Source organism: Trachurus trachurus, assembly GCF_905171665.1.
Source record: "Trachurus trachurus genome assembly, chromosome: 3".
NCBI lineage: Eukaryota > Metazoa > Chordata > Actinopteri > Carangiformes > Carangidae > Trachurus > Trachurus trachurus.
Genome location: NC_139893.1, coordinates 7,159,440 through 7,178,746, shown reverse-complemented (window position 1 = coordinate 7,178,746; position 19,307 = coordinate 7,159,440). Strand labels below are relative to the sequence as shown.

The following is a 19,307-nucleotide window of genomic DNA, read 5'->3' as shown; positions in this document are numbered from 1 at the left end:
TGTGACAGAGCACATGGGAGTGGAGTGTGGTTACTTTCACTTTTACACAATCAGTGGCAAAAAATGTTGACAGCTGCAAAAATATCTACATGCACTGTATAGGCCTATTGTGTGTCCTGGCCGGGCTCCTTTGACAGCCATTATCATATCACTTCCTCGGGTTATTTCATTTCATAACCTTTATTTAAACTCGGAGATACAGTATATTGAGTAGTAGGCTAACCTCATTTACAATATAGCCGAGATGAAACACAAAACATATAAGGACAGAAGACAAGATATTTGAAACGTACAAAAAGGCATAACAGAATACCAGAAGTTAAAGGTGACAAGGATGAATTGAAACATAAAAGCAGGAGCAGTTAGAGGTAAAATAAGATGTAGACAGTCATGGTTTTAAATTATCCTATTGATAAAAGTGAGGTAAGTTTCAAATGATTTTGCAGAGTCTTCCAGGTTGTAGGTGCACAGTCTTATTCTTATTATCAGAAGATGCTGAACTGTCGGCAGGGGCTCTGAGAGTTTGTGGGATACTACAAAAAAAAATCCCGCAAGATAAAAAAAAAAAGAAAAAGAAAAGAAAGAACAATAAATAACCCTGATGTGTTTGCTCCACTCCCGCCGACGCGACCCCCGGGTCCCCGCGCCGCCAACACTTGTCTGCGCTCTGCTGTGTCTGTGGTGCGCATCGGCATCGGCATCACCAAAGGATGCGTAGAGGCGGAGGACAGCGCGCGCCCACTGGATGCTGAGCTGCTGAAGTCGCAGCCACTCCACTCCATGTTTTGCCGCCCTGCCCTTGTGCGTTCTGCTCTGCTCTGCTCGCCGTGCAGCGTGCGTCTCCGTTGCATTTCTCCGTCCGCACACAGACACAAACACACAGAGCTGGTGTGTGTGTGCATGCTGCTGCTGGAGCTGCTGCTGCTGGAGAAGTTGTTGGCACCGACAGCACCAGGTAGCAAACTGTCCTCTTCCTACGGATTTGTGTTGAAGCCGGAGCAGCAGTCGGACTCACCGGGTTCTTTTTTTTTTCTTTCTTTTTTGAGGTGGGAAGACTACGGAGCTTTTCTTTTTTTTTTTTTGCGATGAGGTGGACGTACCAGTATCTAAAGTGAGGAGTGATCTCTTTCTCCTTTTTATTTTTTGGTTTTGTTTGAATGAACATCTGATCGCGCTCAGTGGAGATTTTTTTCCCCCCTTTAGCAGCCCTTCTGGATTTCTTTCTTTCTTTTTTCTTCTTTTTTTTTAAGGAGCTCGTGTTTCCACCACCGTGAAACGTTATCAAGGATTTCACTGATGTATGCGATGTGGAGACTGCAAGTCGCCTTATGTACTCTGTCGTTGCTGTCCCTGTCATCTGGTGGTGAAAGCAAAGCGCGGAGCTGTAGCGAGGTTAGACAAGCTTATAACGCTAAAGGATTCAGCCTCGTCAATGCACCTCATCAGGAAATATCAGGTAGGAGAATCTGACTGATCATCTCTGCGTTTGGCCCCTTTTCACCACGTGTCAATTCCCACCTTTCAAATGAATTTGATCATGATCACACACACACACAGGCTCACACACACGACCTGAACCATGTGATCCTCCTCAAACCTTCTCAGCATCAAATCCATCCTGTGCAACTGTCCCGTTTTATCACAGTCCAAACAGAGTCTGGGCTTTTTTTCTCCTTCTTCTTGCAGCATCCCATTTCATGACACAGACTTTGTCTGAATTCACAGCACATGCAGGCTGCTGGGCATCTTGTTTCTAGTGTTTTTTCTTTTAAAAAAAAGAAAAAGAGATTGAGCCACATGTGATTCAGTGCACATTTGAGGACAGTGTGTTACCCTGTGTTGCCTTATTGGTTAATTATGAGCAATAAGCCAGCTGCCTTTCAGTCATTAACTACACCAAACACAGGATTTAATAGCCAGAATACACCTGTGACAAAGCAAGTGCTTAAAAAAAAAACTCACAATCTTCTGTCCATGCTCGTATACTTCAAATATTTCTTTCTACCTGTTCTGTTTTACATATTAGAGGCCAAACTGGTGGATTTTTTTTTTGTTAAACATCTATGCCAAAACTGACAAAACTCACTTGTCACCTTCCGCCTGATTCGCCCCAACAATCTTCACTGACCCTTAAAAAAGAGCGGAGCGCCTCACCTCAGAAGAGGCTGCTTCACCCACGGGTTACATAGATTGATAGGTAGGTAACCTATTTAACACCAGGTTTCACCATATGACACCTCCACCACTGTCGTTTTCTCAGATCCTTTTACAAATGGAGGGTCTTGAACAGAGGCGGTGAATGAACGGCGACACCTGAACAGTGGTTGTGAAAGCGGCGGCGGCTGCATACCTGTTGCTCACATTCAACAGAAGATCATGGAGCTTGTTGTGTTGTATTTGGATAAATAGTGAATACTGTTTACCAGTAGGGGGCTGTCTGCACTCAGCACGAAATAACCTACTCCCATTGCTGTGTTTCTTTCACCCTGTCTCCCTCTCTCTCTCCCTTCCTCTTTCTCTCTTTTCGATATTCCTCAAGGCTACAGCTTAGGTTTTAATTCATGCTCTTTGGTACTGCAGAGATATGGGGTTTTATTATCTCTTGTGTGGTGGTAATCACATTTGTGGTCAAAGCAGGAAAGGAGATTAGTCAGTAAACATAGTCTGCTTCATGAGAGGGAAGAGGGGAGGCAGAGAGACCTGAAGTTAATCCCTCTATTGCCTCTTTCAGACAACATAGAGATACTGTATTGGTAATTGGCAGTGTCAGGCAGTAATGATCATAATGCCGCCTTATTTGGTTTTAACATGGTTTTGGCTTGATGGGAATTTGATAGTTTTGTTGCCGATGTGTGTACGTCTCTGTGTGTGAGGGATTGTGTGTGTTACGAATAATATCCCATACCAATATCACCTAGTTAGACCTCTAAACCAATCACAGTTTTCGCCGTCAGTGTCACTGCCGACTGTTTGGATATTTCATGTTATGACTAAATCAGGCAGCTTGTGTGTTCGGAGAGAGCAGAAAGAAAGACAAAACTTTGTGTCTTCACTTACTCCGTTTTAAAAAATCTTCAATTTATCTTCAATTTATCAACAGTTGAAAAGGGGACACGTCTTAAACAGAAAGATCAGACCCTGCTGTGAGAGTAATTAGCCTTAACACTTATTTGTTTCACCTTTAAAAGTACTAATTCGGTGCTGCTGCTTTTATTCTTTATTTCAGTATTTGACTCTCGATATGATCTGGATAGACACAGTGGCTTCTGTGGTTTCCACTGATTTTCTGTTTTTGTCATCAGTGTTGCCAAGTGATGGTTTGTGATTGAATTCATAATATCTCTACACTTCATCCCAGGATGTAAAACAGCTGTTAATATGTGTATTTTGTATTGTGTGTGTGTGCGAAAAGGCTAGTGAGCTTGAGTCCCATGATTCAGTCTGACATTTGCACAAAATATTTAGCACTGAAACATGAACAGGGCTCGTTTCACAATGTTTGACATCTGGTTTATATTTGGGTAACTTCTTGTGTATTTTTAATCTATTGTGAGACAGAATCTTGGACTCGCAGCTGCTCTTCATAGGAGTGAAAAACATGTAGTTATCCAGTGTCTGACCACAGTTTTTGTTGGCTTCCACCTCCCTGGAGTCCTGGACAGGTTCCCTGCACAGGAACTCAGATTGTGTCAGATAACATTTTTGAAAATTACTTGGAAATACTTGGACATACTTTTATTTCCTTACAAAGAGTTTTCAGTTTTTATTATTCAACCTCCACTCCACCCTGATCTGATCTGATTGGAACTTCAGCAAGTTTCAGTCAAAGACTTTATCTCATCCAAGATGGTTTAGGTGGCTGTGATCAAATCCTAATTACAATGCATGTGCAGCCCATACACTATGTGTAATTGGATCTTGTTGTCTTCAAATAACCTTTGCATAAATACAGAGGTTAGATATAGGCCTCTGGAGATAGAAAGCTCTCAATTATGCCTCATTAACTATGCTAATACAAACGTGCGGCACGCTGCATGAACAGCGTTAGCGCTCATCCCTCAATCATCTGCTATGTCATGCTGCCGCTATGCCACTATATATATATATATATATATATATATATATATATATATATATATATATATATATATATATATATATATACATAAAACACACAGGTTTAATGCATTTGCAGAGGTGGCTACCTCAGGTTGTAAGCTTCCATTTGCATAAGCTAATTATTTTGACAGCTCTCTGCCAGCGACAAGAAAAACAGAGATATGTTTATACAGATGTTTGTTTTTGCATACCCTAATACAGTAGGCTAATTATTGAATCCATTCTTTAACTTAAATTAAACATCAAGCCCGTTCAGTTTAAATTAATTAAATTTAAATATTTGTTGAGGCTAAACAAAATGCACCTTTTTTATTCAGGCCTATGTTCTGTGTTTGTGGCTGGAATTTCTGAACGCTGTCTTTATTTGCGTTGTTGTCAGACTCTTCTGGATGAGCCCATTCTCTCTGCTGCTATCTAACTTCTGCAGGCCATCCATTATTGAAGTATTACAGAAGTGTCTGAATGGGTCTCACAGGCTCCAGAGTCGTAAAAAATATCCAGAACATAAAGAACTTGGTAAACCGTCAAAGTGGAAATCCTGAATTGATGGTTCAGAGATTACATCGGGAGGCCGGTCACCTCTTTATGGCTTTGATATCTTTTGATCTAAATCTGTGAAGTTGTTCTAGGGTGATTTTTTTTTCAAATTTTCAACATTGTAAGTGTTCTGCAGGTATAAAAGCAGAACCATTTGGTACATAGTCTTGCACCGCCTCCGACAGACAGTCAAATTTATACGTGTGGTTTCCTCACGAAGCAATATAACACGTCTGTCACACTCGCTGCTGTGCTTGGCAAATTCTCATCATACCTAGTTTTATCCTGGGATTGAAATAACTGTCTGACACCGATGCAGACGTAAGTTTTTTAGGGGCTCGGTTTGAGATCAACCTTGGTGCCCACTTCATAGATGCTGCTTCAGCTTGCTTACAATCCAGAAGAGTTAGGAAGTCGGGGACAATTGGAAATATCTTATTGCCTTCAGACTAGTTTTCATACAGCAAGAGGCCGCTCGGATGAGGGCCAGGTTTCTTTGCAAAGAGCAGGTGGGTAAGATAGAGAGGTTGTGCTGAAAAGCACCGCTCCACTCTGTGTGGAGTGAATCTGAAAAAACGTCTCAAAGTATGTGGTGAACAGCTTCATTAAACTCCACCACTTGGAGCCTGTGATTCCTTCCTTTGCTTTCCCTGTTGTCAGTGTACCGCTGCCTTTTGCTGGTGCGTTTTTATGCAGCAGTCAGCCCCGACAATACCGCTCGCCTGCGAGGATCACCCCTGTGTGCATGTGTCAGGCGTTAGCTATAGTGTCACGCACACAATGCTGCTTGATTGTCAGCCCTTTGTTCATAAACACAACCGCTCCTCAATGCTTCAGTCGGGCCCTGCCATGGAGCTCCTGCTCTGAGGCTTTGCTGTTAATATCAACATCCACTAACACGGAGCAGTTGGGATTCTCATGGGTGGACTCGGCTCTTTGCTACGGCTTTGAAACAAAATCACTTGATGTGCTGCAGTTCCTATTAATGCACTGCCCGGGTCTTATATTTCCTTTCTCAGGCATAACAATTACCTTTGGGGTTCATCTGTAGCAACTTGAAAGAATATTATTTGATTTCTCTCAACAGAACATTTATTAGCTCTTACACAATACAGCATTATTTTTCCTCATGTGAAAATCCTGCTTAGCTACGACTCTGTTTATCGCTGTGATCTAACTCGACTCCCCAGTTCCTTTAAACACAACACAGGTATCATGAGATCTTTGCTGTTTCTACATAAATGAGGGTTAGGACCCAGTTAAACCTTCAGCCATTATTCTCAACAGTGACCACATAGAGCACATTACTGCAGCTCTAAAAATAAACCTCTATCTAATCTGTCTCACAGCACATTAACGTCTAAATGTGAGATTCTTATGAGTAAAGACTCTATCTATCTATCTATCTATCTATCTATCTATCTATCTATCTATCTATCTATCTATCTATCTATCTATCTATCTATCTATCTATCTATCTGTCTATCTGTCTATCTATCTATCTATCTATCTATCTATCTATCTATCTATCTATCTATCTATCTATCTATCTATCTATCTATCTATCTATCTACAGTATCTATCCTGAATTATTCAAGGAAATTAGAATTTTATCAATCAAATTATTCATATGTCAGTGCTTTATTACCTCCATTGTAAGAATCAGCATTTCAGGTTTGAACCTATTCATTACTGTTCATCTGGAGTTTTATGTAATATATTTATTTATTTAGGTCCAAGATTTTCTTCACATTTTCACTTTATTCCCCAGTAATAGCAGAGATAAACAGGAAAGGCATTGGGCAGTATGCTGTAAAAGGGCACAGGCTGCAGTAAGGACTCAGCTCTGGTCGGTGATATGTGCTCTACCAGGTGAGTCACATGGGCAACTTATATCACAAGTTTCAAATTACTGGATATACAGTATAGCACAAAAATAGTGAGACATTCACGCCATGATTGATCTTCTGGACATTGTCTCAAAATGATTTAATGAACAGTCTATTTGTTACACTGATCTCATTTGAATTTACTTACAGTATTATGTTGGGGCAGTTATGCAAAATTAATTTGGAAATAGTCTTAGATGTGTTCACAGCCAGATGCCTAATCAGGAAATAATGGAATGACATGAGACCTTTAGTGAAAGTGTGGGAATACCGCTCCAAAAGGCCCAGCTCAGGAAATATCCATATAAAAATTCTGTGGGGCATTTTTTCCAAAGCCCATTAAGATGCTCCTGGTGCTGCCAAATTGGAAATAAGTCTCTTGCCAGCTTGTATACATCTTCAGAGAGAACGGTTAATGAGATGTGAGGGAGATTAGGCTGTGTGTGTTTGTGTGCGTGCATGTCTGCATGTGTGTTTGGAACAGTTTAGCCTCACTTTCCCACTCTTTCTTTTCCTCTTGCCTCTCCATTGTGGTAGAAAACGACAAAAGCGTTTTGTTTTTCGTTTGCAGGGACAGAATGTGTGCATCATGGAGCATCTGAATGAGTCCCACTGTCAAATCTTCCAGCGATAATGTTCCACCTTTTGTTGGATTCGGTGAATGAAAAAATGTCGGGCGGCTGTCCTGACCTGAGAAAAATGTGTCAACCCTCGGCAGGCGTTCATGCCTGAAATGCATATGGTCTGCGAGCTTCCTGGAAGCTTCCCTCAGCACCATGTATGGTGTTTTCTGAGTGGTGTGAAAAGCCTCCGGCGAGCGTAGGAGACTTGCTGTAGCACTCTTTTTTCCCCCCCAGTTTTCAATCAACTGCCGGCCTAAATCAGTAATGGAGGGGGGATTAAGGATCTCTACCCTCTCAAGCCTCAAGAGGAACTAGGAAATAACAGCAAGAAGTTAAAGGATGGCTGTGATTATATGTTTAGAGGGATTAGTATGGAGGAGAGTGAAGAAAGATCAAGCAGGAAAATAAACAAATTTTATCAGTAAAAGGGACCAGATCAGGACGGTGGAGCATCCTTGACTAACGGTGCGTTGAAATCATGAGGTGTGGGGAGTCAGGTAGGGTGTAATCCATCTGAACTCAAGGGATTAGTGATCTGACTCGCTGCGTTGCACAGATGCATTGCTACATGGTGCCCTTTATATGTGTTTCTAGAAAGAACAATGAAGTATTCAACTCGGCTCCTTGTCCATACATTAGTATGAGAAGAGCTTGAGGTAACAAGCCCCCCCTCACCAGTAGAAGCATTCCTCCTTTAGTGTATGGAGGGTGTTGTACAATAGGAAGGTGGGGGTCATGTTGTCACATAAGTGTTGACATGAGTTGAAATAATGGCTGGATATTAATGATCATAGATATAAAACCCTTAGGATAAACCTGAAGCCATATACTGTATACTGCTTACTGCACAGTCAACACTAATCACTGCTATTTTCATCCTCCAGCCAAGCGGTGTTTGTGTTTTTTCTCCCATTATTCATTATGTATGTTAGAGAACCAAGGCGTTGTGTTGTGTTTATGGTCTCTCTCCCTCTCTCTTTGCCCTCGGCGCCTATTTCCCTCTGGGGGGTTTTAGTCTCTGAATAGAAGTCCCAAGCTTGACACCAATGATAAAGCTCGGGATGAGGAGGGCCACACAGAGGAGGAAAAACCCACGTGGGTATATCATATCGAGGTGTCAGGGATGCAAATATGCTTCACACCGGGGACTTTTTATTTTTGTTTTTCAGACACAGGCGAGTACACATGGCTGAGGTGATTTGCTAAATAAGTTTCCCCCTCAGAGACTCGGAAGTAAACAAGCATTAAGCACAGATAAACATGATGTGCCAACAATTGTCATGGAAACGTCAGATGCTGTCAACAAACGCAGACAACAATGGTGGAATTGGCGTTGCAGACGTGACGATGACACCGTTGTTGTTGTTGTTCCTAAACCCTGAAAGGCCTCGGCGATGGTGTCACTGTAGTAACAACCACAGGGGGGCTTTTGATGCACCCAAATCAATAGCGCAGGTGCCTCAACATGAAGACACAAAGCCCCACACGCACATCAGCGGTTATCTTTAAGGCCTGTGAACATCATGCAAGGCTCTAAATATAGTGATGCTTTTATCACTGAACCGTTGAAGGAACTGGAGGATAAAAGAAAGAAAAGAAAGAAAATGAAGGCGAGGATTGGAAAACGAGACAAAACTTTTCTGTAAGGTCATGTAGAATTTTCTTCAACAATAGCAAACGATAAAGCTCATGATTCTGTGTCATTTTACCATCATCAACAAATACCAAACTCAGGAATGTGTGTCGATATTCTCAGAATTCCTCCGCAGCGCTCAACGACAAGCTGGAATTCATCGCTCCTGAAAAGCCTTTCAAAACAGGTCATGATTACATACCTGCATTTCAAAAAACATCAAGACATTTCCCTGACACAGCTGGGCACTGTAAATACTTTGGCATACTTCACTCCAACAGGAGTAAATCTTGTATTTGTTGGCTGGGGTCTGTTTTCAGTGGTGGATTTGCTGCCCAGCAGTCCAGTGCACCGGTGCCTTTTTAAAGCTTTTTGAGCAATAATGGAGCTCTATGGCACAGAGGAATAAGCTGAAGCTTTGGCCACATGGACAATATTGGCTAGTGGCATTGATCCAATTTTTGCTGGGATGGGATTTTGTTGTTAAAAAATTACACCGCAGTGCTGTATGTCACTGGTTTTATCCATTAATGCTATATAGTTGGGGTTTTTTTAGTAGTCACTTAACTCGCACGTCATTCTGCTCCCACGGTCTATAGTTCATCGACTCAACAGTTCTTTTCCGTTTTTCCTTGAGAAAATTAAATACAGCCCAAAGAAAATCAGTGACATTCACTTCAACCTGTGCAAAGTGAAATCAATATATCACTGAGTGGAGGCTTCTGTTTAAATGCTCTCGGCTGCCATAGAAATCTGTTCTACATCACGATTCTACATCCAGGTCGACTAGAACTCATGGACATGTAGTTATATATTTGTCCTGGGTCTCACGGCTCAAACTCGGCTCAACTCGTGCACAGTTTCCAGCCTGAAACATTTTGATTTTAATTGGAATACAGGGTGATTGTACAGGGCCTGCTCCGATTTTTTTTGGTTTTGTGCGATTCAGTTCAGGAGGCTGCAGTGATGAAGAAAAGCTTTGTGCTGACAGTGAGCTAAGGTTGTGTGTTGCTGCTACGTCTCCGCTCTAATAAATGAGCTGTAAGCCGCCACGTTCACTGTAACATTTGGAAATAGGACAGCGGGGGAAAAATGTTCCGTCCTGGCAGCATATTTCAACATTTACCTACTGTGGCACGCGGTGAACTTCCAAGTGCAGTCGTTTCACGTCTGCAGCTCCGCACTCGGGTTAACAAGAGATTTCCGGCTGCATGAATGGTTCTCACTGATGATGAGGGCTCGCCAAGGAACAGGAGAATAGAAAACCACAGCAGGACTCTTAGAGATTTGTTGTGAATCGTATTGTCAAAGAGCCATAGCTGTTTCTGAGGAAGTGCCATGCAGAGGAAGCGTGTTGTTCCAGTTATAAATTAGGAAATTTATACTGATTACACGAGTTCGTGACCCAGTTTAGTGTGATCTCGTTCACAGCTTTGAGGTGGAGAGACTAATTGGAGGTCGTTATTATTTTTATGTTAATGCAAAAAGGTAGAGGGCTGATCTTAACCCTGGGGGGGTCACATTCCTGGGCTTTAATTATCACATTAAATAATAGATTTTGCCGGGGAAATGCTTTGGGGGATATAATGACACCCCAGCTTGTGTCAGAGGTCTGCCCCCACGTCCCGTCACCCCCGTGTTGCCTCATTTCCTCTTTACTCCAGTTTCGGCGCAGTGTTTCCTTCACTCAGTGATCTGTGAGAAAAAAATTACACCGATGTTAATGGATGTTGTGGTGGGGGGGTTGTGGGGGATTTCTGGAAAGGGCATAACAGATTTTTCAAATGGGGTATTAAAAACTATTAAGAATGATTTAGCGAGTGCTAAAAGTTCATCTTATTTTAAAATAAGTGTATCACAGTGGCTTTTAATAACCCTGTGTAACTGGATGTACTTTGCATGTGTGTGTGACCGTGCTGCACATGGCGTCCCTTTGATACCGGCCTCTAATGAAGCATGTTGGATATATGACTCGCAAAGTGCCATGGAACGACATCAGAAGTCATCCGGAACTAAAGAAGTACAGCGGGGGGTGAACCAACAGTTCATTTAAATCACCTATCATGGTGGCTGATGGGAGAGTGGAGGCGGTTTTGCAGTAAAAAGATATCCAGGCTCACACCACTGACTCCAATGAGGGGCCACATAGTGCATCTCCGGGGAGTCTTCACATCAGGACAAATGTGACAAGCTCGTATAACCTTAATGTCAGGAGAGAAGCGGTTTGAAGTCTTGTCGCTCGGAGAATGTTGATGAGGCTTGAGAAAGAATATCTTTCACTTTCATTGATTCAAGGTCCATCGGAAAGGAGGAGCGAGCGTTTTTTGGAAAGACTTATTAGGATATATGGGTTAACAAGCCTGTATATCCAGTGTTTACATCCTTTTAGACACTTGGATTTCTGCATGTGTCCAATGAAACATCTGTCATTGTAATGCGTCTTGGCACCATCCTTGTTTCTTTGGCTCCTGGAGGGTGCTTGAATCTGAAAAGCAGCCAGCCTCATCTCCTGCTCCCAGAACCCCGCCGTTTCCTGTCCCCTGTGTAAGCTGCTGGTAAATGAGTGGGCTGGTCATCTCACACCCTGGGGCTCTACCTCGGGCTTTTCAGACCACCAGCTGTTGTGTTTAGGCCTGAGTCATGCACCAGTTAGCATGATGAATCCAGAAGCCGGAGTGCAGGGATTTAACCTCGCCGTATGTCTCTGCTGCTCCCTGCCTGGCCTCTAATATTGACCAAGTGTGGATAACGCTGCTGGAAACTTAAGGCAAATGCAGTTCAATAGTTTTTTTAACCACATTTTCTAAAGAACTGCATTTTTTTTTGTCCATTTCAGGGACGTTGATGATTAATCACAATTAAGAATCTCGTTAAATAAGAACATATGCGCATAGTTGGCATGGAATAAGCAGTGAATCCCAAGGCATTAGTTCCCTTGTTATGGGTGTTTTCAGCTGTTGGACATTTACATGATTACAACAGAGGCTGGTCCAGTGATTTTCTGTGACCACAAGAATGTAGGGCTTGCAAACAGATCAACATTTTTTCTTGGTTGCATAGTGGTTCGTTTACTACCTGTTGCAAGTTAATGATATGTTTATGGCTTAATGCTGACAGTATAGGCTTACTTTCCAGGGCTGGGGAAGGAATGTCACAGGTGGCATTGTTAACACAGTGCTTCATCATAGAGAAATACATCATTGTACTAATGAACCTTTAAAATCTAACTTTTACTTTTTTTTTTATCATGTGCATGAAGCAAGATTCCTGTTAACGACACCCGCAAAAGCAGGAATGGCTCATAATGTCTCAGAAAAACAACTGTAGACCAACCAATTATGTATTGGTAACAGTGGCAGTGGCTAACATCAGGCAACTCACAACACATTTAATTATCTATACGCCAATGGCAAAATGACAATGGAGTGTTTAACTGTTCTTGCTTTAATAACTGTTGACTGTAAAACTTTTTCTAGTAGCTGAGCAAAACTTTCTGCAGCTTAACCAGAGCACATCTGTAATGGACTTTAAAGGGATAGTTCAACATTTTGGCAAATTGGCCCATTGCCATAATTCCTATAGTTTTAGCAGTAGGTTCATTACCTTTAATTGTCGGTGCAAGCTATTTTTAGAACGGCGGAGCAGAGCCGTGAGCTGCTCAGAGCTACGCTATGGAGGCTCATGGGATTTCTTGGTTTCCCTCATCAAACTCATCAAAAACTATGAGGTAATCACAGAACGTTACCAAACAGAGTTGTTTTAGAGGTAAATTCAGAGACTGCTTGATGAAAAACTGTCCCTGAAGGCAACGCGCATCAGTGGTTTTGCATGAATTTACCTCTAAAACAACAACAACTCTGTCTTGTAACGTTCTGTTATTATCTCATAGCGTGATGAATGTGCAGGTCACAACTTGTCCACCAGAGTGTTTTGGAGTTGTTGGATTGTGTATTTGATGAGTTTGATGAGGGAAACCAAGGAATCCCATTAGCCTCTGTAGCGTAGCTCTGAGCAGCTCGCGGCTCTGCTCCGCCGTTTTAAAAATAGCTTGCACCGACAATTAAAGGTAACGAACCTACTGGTAAAACTATAGGAATTATGGCAATGGGCCAATTTGCCAAAATGTTTAACTATCCCTTTAATGTTGTACATGCTGACAGCTATCTGACTGGCAGTTAATCTGATGATACTATACGAACGCTAAGTAGGTGGGCTGAGGTGATAACTGTTATCAGTATGTGAGGCTGTGGCTATTTCCTAGAAGCAGAAATAGTACAGATTGAACTTTTGAAAAAGTGTGAAACTCAGCATGTGTTCATTTTCTGCCGCCCCCTCAAACATCATGTTTAGCACTGTTAGAATATATTTTTCATAGCTGTTAAGTTTTTGTTTCTAATACCTCATTTAGGGAGAGAGGGGATGTTAGCTAAGTCATTAAATAAATCAGAAGTAACAGTATAAACATTCTGTGACATAAACATGAATTGGACTCTTTCGGTGGTAAATATAAATATCAGTCAAGCTGTTTGGGTTTTCACAGAAACCTCCTGAGTTTGATATCACTGTACATCTGTGGTGCTCACGATCCTTATGAACTTTTTCCAACACAAGGATAACAAGAGGGTAAAACACTTAATCTCCAACCAGTCAGGAACTCCCATGATTCAGAAATGCCTAATGAGGCTCTGTGTAATGATTTGGAAATTCATATGCTATTATGTTCTTATTTCCTCATCCCAGACTCTGCTGTTAATTCTGTTTGGAAAATTGGTCACATGGCGTCGCCCATAACGGAGGGATGAAGCTATATGCACTATATCGTGGGTCTGCTTTAATAGATTGCATGCATGGCTGGAGCACGAGGGCCATAAGCTCCACTCAAGTGGTTGACTCGTGCTGTGACTTACCTTTTGACATTTACCTGAAAGAGCCTCCAGCCAGGCAGGTAACTACCAGTCTCAAGACACTGGGTGTGAAGTCGAAGGAGTGCAGAAATGCTCATTAAAGGCACAAATGGATGAGAAATTGAGTTATAATTAGCGAAGGTGCCGGAGTGAGATGTAAGGTGGGAGGAAAAGTGTGGTTTATAAAAAGCTCAACATGATGTGCTCCAACCTGTACATCAGAGGGAGGCAGCGTCGCAGGTCCTGGCGTTGATCCGATTTCAAAGCGTGTTTGAAGCCGCCTGACTACAATTAACGGAAAACAAGATATTCGCCGAGGAGATGTGATTTTAGATTTTTTTGATGTGAGGATGCATTCTGCGTTCATTCATATAGATTTTTTTTTTTATCTGTGGTAGATTAACAGAGCTGTCGACGGTGTCACTTTGGGTTGGACTGCTAAAGCTGAATTCCACTCTCATGTCATGTTGGAGTTACCGTAACAACCCAGGCTCCGAGGAAATGACATTTTGATGTGAAAGCGTACGACTTGTTTTACTTATGAATTCCCTGTAATGCTGATTCCCATACCCAGCCTTTCAATTATATTTTGTTGGAAAAGCGCTATTACTTAGATGTGCACCTTGTCTTTTAATAAGACACTTCAGTAGCTCCAAAGACATGATGATTTTTATTCAATGTGCATGTCAGTGGCGTGGTATTCCCATGATTTGGTATTAGCTTTTCCTTTCTCACATCTTTAAATCACGGTCTGGGGTTCATTCCCATTGCCTATAATTTAAGATATTGCCTGTTCATACTCCCAGCTCAGTAATAGTTTCTCATTTAGTGCCGACTGGTTTTTCAGCACAGGGCCTGGCTGGTGCAATTCTGTCACTATACAAAATGGTGCGCCTCCAGCCCTTATCATCTTTGGGGAAATTCAGTAAAAGATGTTTGGAGGAAAATTGAGAAGAAAAAAAAACACACACACACAAAGAGGTGGAAAAACAACTATTTTTCCCAGTGGGACTCCAGCCCAAACAAGAGCATCAGTATTGTGTACCATCTGTAGACAGACACGGAGGTAAAGTGCCTCTTTGATTGAAGACGTGTAGTGAACAGTATGTAAATGTGATTAACACTTGAAAGAATCCATCATCATATAATGTATCTTCCTCGCCATCAGTTGTGATGAATACCAGAGTTGATATTTGTGAACAAAACAGTCATCACCCAGTCCCATACATGCAAAGTGTGTTTATTAACCTCCACCTACACTTCCGTCATCACAGGCTGTTCATCATCAAGCTGAAAGGAGACAAGGGTTGATATCAGATTGGCAAGTGTGCCATTAAATTATAAACTTGAGGAAATGTCTGATTGAATTCACACAGTAAGTCGTACCTTGGTGCTATGTACATGTCACAGTGTGAACCCTGTATTTAATTATCCATTACTGTCATGCAATTTTTTTTTCTCCCCAACTTTGGAAGTTATTTGAAAGTTAGAAAATCTTTAACCAGTCTTGAAGTGTGGTAACATATGGTTGGAGCGATTGTGGGAATTATCTGTGTCATCTTGTTTGGACATATTCAATTTGGGTCTCAAGCCCCAGTGGAAATAGTTGAAAGTGGGTGATTTGGGTGATGGAGAGGAGATCCAGATGGCAGAGCAGCAGTGAGATCAATCGAGCTTGATGCATTTTTCCCACTTCAACATGCAGACAGATGTGATTTAACACAGTAATTGGGTTTACTTCCAGTTCGTGGATTTCTCTTGACAAGTAATAACACCTTAGAAAGCATGTGCAAACTCGCTTGTAAAAACTCTTAATCATTCATTATTTCATGTTTTATTTCACCATAACAAGTAATTAACACAGATCATCTCAGGTAGATGAAATAGAGAGCAGCCTCTTTTTGATTTTCACTTAATGTTACATTCAGATTTGAACCAATGGCGTCCACAATTGTTATTTATTTCCTGATCAAAGGGATGAATACTAAATCTGCATCTAATAATTAGTTTCATTAATTGGATGAAAGTTAGTCAGTATATATCAAATTAAATTAGTTTCCCTTTGGAAAAAGATATAGAAAAGGCAGCCTAATCCTCATATTTGAGAGCCTCCACACATAATTGATTACCAAACCAGTTGCCACTTATTTTTTATCACTAGACTTGTTTGTGTTCTCTTTGCTTGTAATAACACCGCCGGCCTTCGCAGGTCATATTGACCCGATCTTGTTTGACGCATGTAGCATAAAATAATCAATCTTGTGGTTTCACCTTGCGAGTCAACTTCACTCCAACTTGTTAAAACGATTTTATACTTATTTTTGGAATATATGACATCATAGACCTCATTTGCATGGATCTTTTGATTTAGCTAGAAAGCACAATATTGTCACTTTTTACTCTATAACCCGTACGTTTGGGGGGTGTGGCAGAGTGGGTTGGTCTGTGTGAACCAGTGAGAGCATGGGTTGAAGCACAATAGCGCCCTAAAGCACAACCTCGTGGACCCGCGAATACTGGCTGGTGCAAAATTTAATAAAAGACCCATAACGCATTGGTGATCATCAATTTTATCTTGATTTAGTAATATACAAAATATTTCATTATCAGGCATTTAAATAGAAGAAAAACTTTTTTTATAGCGCTCCCAGGCCACACAATGGTTAAAGCAGAAGTAAGCGATCCGGTCGTTTTGGCTAACTTCCTGTCAGCCGATGGAGTTAGCAGTCCCCGCCCTCGTCCCTACGTCACCACATTCACGCGCATCCTTTGGCTGCACACACAGAGAGGACCGCCCCTTTATGCCGTTCTCTCTCCTCATTGGATAAAGGTTGTAGGATACAAGGAAAGCTTTCTCCTTGGCTTACAGCAGAGCAAAGTGACTGAGAGACCCCTGTTTCAGACCGAACACTCTATATAAGTGATTGCTGTCGGAAGATATAACTATTTAAGACTTATATTAACACAAACATTCCGCTTACTTCTGCTTTAAAAAATTGCTTCTCTACTAAAATCTAATACATTTACAGTTGACACAGCTTACAGGTTCATGTCACTGTTTTAAAGAGGAACTATGCTAGATATTAAACAGCTTCGGAGTAATTGGCAAATGATTAAATGACTTGTTACGGGAAGAATGACGGCTCTCTGCCTGAAAGATCAGCGCCTCCAGCCCGGTGTCCCAGCTCTCATCTCTGCCACATCGCGACACAAACGTAGCCCGTAATCTCTTGTTTATGACAGTTAAGATACACAAATATACACATTGTAAAACGTATATGATATATAACGTTGTCCACCACTCCTTGGATTGCCTTTGCGCTGGCTTCGTTGAAAACAGTGCACATGGCCGGAAGGAGGGAGGAGTGTTAACAAAACAGCGACCGGACTTGTATAGTTCCTCTTTAAGTAAGTTTCTCTGCTACAGTAGAAAGCCACACTGTTTTCAAAGGAAACTACATTTCTCGAGGACCATCACTGACCGAGATACAATCTAGTTTCTGCAAGTGCCACGCTCTGATCAAACACATTACTTCAGTTAACTCCAGTCATTTGACAATGAGTGCTGTTACAAATATTTTGTCATATTTTTCATTGAGGTTAAATGTCTTTCTCTGATAGTGAGCATTTTTCATGATCAAAATTTTTTTAAGTGGATGTGATGCCATGTATGATAAGTAATTAAAAAGTATGAAGCATAAGCGTGAGAGCATCACCTGGCAGGTGGTATCCTACATTTTTCCTTTGCATTTTGGACGCAACCTGTTAGTCAAGAGTCAGATGACGTGCCACTACATTTAGAAGGACTCTGACTGCAGGGAGCGACTCCTTCATTATGCTGATTTGAAACGTTAACCTTTAGAACAGGACATCTGGAACATCATGCCGACAACAGAAGCTGCTGGTTTTAACTCACTTTGCTCGTAGCGTTTCTCCTGTGTATAACGTAACAGAGTATTCATACACTCCCATCATTCAACAACCTTTAATTCTAGCTGCTAGTGTGATTGAGCTCCCTTTTGCCCTCTAATCTAGGCCATGTCACATGAATAAAGGGCCCTTTAAATATGCTGCAGCCCAAATAAAGAAACGACAGTCACGGCCCAGATGTGTGAGAGGCCTAAGCTGAACCTGAGTCAATAGATCCCACAGATAGAGGTGTCAACCTTTCAGTGGGAGCTGAGGCGCCGCCAGCCTTTCAGCCTTTACTCTGCTGTGCTGAACTTGGCTGAAACACTGAGCCCAAAGAAAGTAGCGAACAGCGAGAAAAGGTGAAAAGACAAAGAGCGGCACTGTCGGGGACCGTCATTCAGAGAAATTCTTGACATTACCCCATAAATCCATTTGTCTTTCATGTGGGCTTTATTGCCTTAGATTTAGTTGTAATGCTGACTGACTGTAGTCGGCTTTTTTTAATGGTTTAAATGACCCTTGGCTTAGAGAGAGTGTCGTTCTGAAATGCACAACACCAACGCAGTCATTGAAAGCTCAAAAAGTGACTTTTTCTTTTCATTTAATTTGGAATGAATACAAAGATACACAGGACTTAACTTAAATACTGCTGCTGCGTTAATAAGAGGAAATAATGTGAAAGTCAATGTGCATATGTTCATTATCCATATGCCACAGTAACCTGTCATGAACCTACACTATGAATGGTCTCTTCCAGTCAGGAAATTTCTGCCTTTTAGTAAGTGAAGACATCGTGAGAAGGCATGAAGTCAAATAAAATACAAACAGACAAATTATTCACATGAAATCAGCGATGAGAGATATTGTTTTAATTTTCCTCATGTGTAAGTTTATACATTTTATATTCCTTGTGGGAAATCTATTCAGAAACTGTCTGCTAATTAAATAACCGAAGGCAAAAATCTGTTTCTTTTGTTAATCCCGGAAAAAAAATCAAGGTGCTTCATGACATTTTTAGAAATTGCATGAAAATCCACTTTTCAGGTATAAATTTCTCAATAGGAGTCTTTTTTTTTTTGAGTTTAAGGGGCTAAATGATCAAAATCATAAATTTATTCAGTCATACTAATAATACAAGAAGCAAGAAACAGTTGTCGGTATAGCCTTACACCTCCAGAAGCTGTACAGTAAATGAAGTGATGGATTTTTCAACAGAACCACTGCTTTAACACATGGGGACTGGAGTTGGAAATAAATTGAATTATGGATATCGTGGGAGACCTGGCCCGAGTAAACTCAGCTGTTGAATTGAAATGTCAAGAGCTTGGACCTGTTCCTAAAGGCCTCTGCCCTCATTTGAAGGCAATGAGTCTCTGCGCTCTGTGGCAGCCGGACTAGAGAGCAGACAGAGAGAGAGAGAGAGAGAGAGAGAGAGAGAAGGACTGGAGCTGGAATCTGGTGGCAGATCAATGTGATAATAAATGTGATTCATTCAAGATGGTACTTCCCTGTTATTGAGCTTGGCGCTGTGCTGCGGTGTGAAACCCTCAGTAAAAAAAAAACAGCAGTCTAAGACATCCTGGAACCAGATGAAGACAAATCTTGATTTCAATTTAAATGTAGGTTACATGCATCGTACATTGCCTGAAGCATATTCACTGCATTTTAGGGCTTCTTATGAGCTGTTTTC

General features: G+C 41.4%; 1 protein-coding gene across 1 annotated transcript in view; it reads left to right on the top strand.

The window, feature by feature from the left end:
- Window positions 1–1,272: 1,272 nt before the first annotated feature.
- Window positions 1,273–19,307, top strand: part of gpc6a (glypican 6a) — a gene marked incomplete at its 3' end in the record, with an annotated part of 155,610 nt that continues 137,575 nt past the window's right edge. Inside the window, exon 1 of the mRNA XM_084001291.1 lies at window positions 1,273–1,456. Within this exon, the coding sequence (XP_083857417.1) occupies window positions 1,297–1,456 (160 nt within the window). The 5' untranslated portion in view covers window positions 1,273–1,296. The remainder of the gene's footprint in view (window positions 1,457–19,307) is intronic.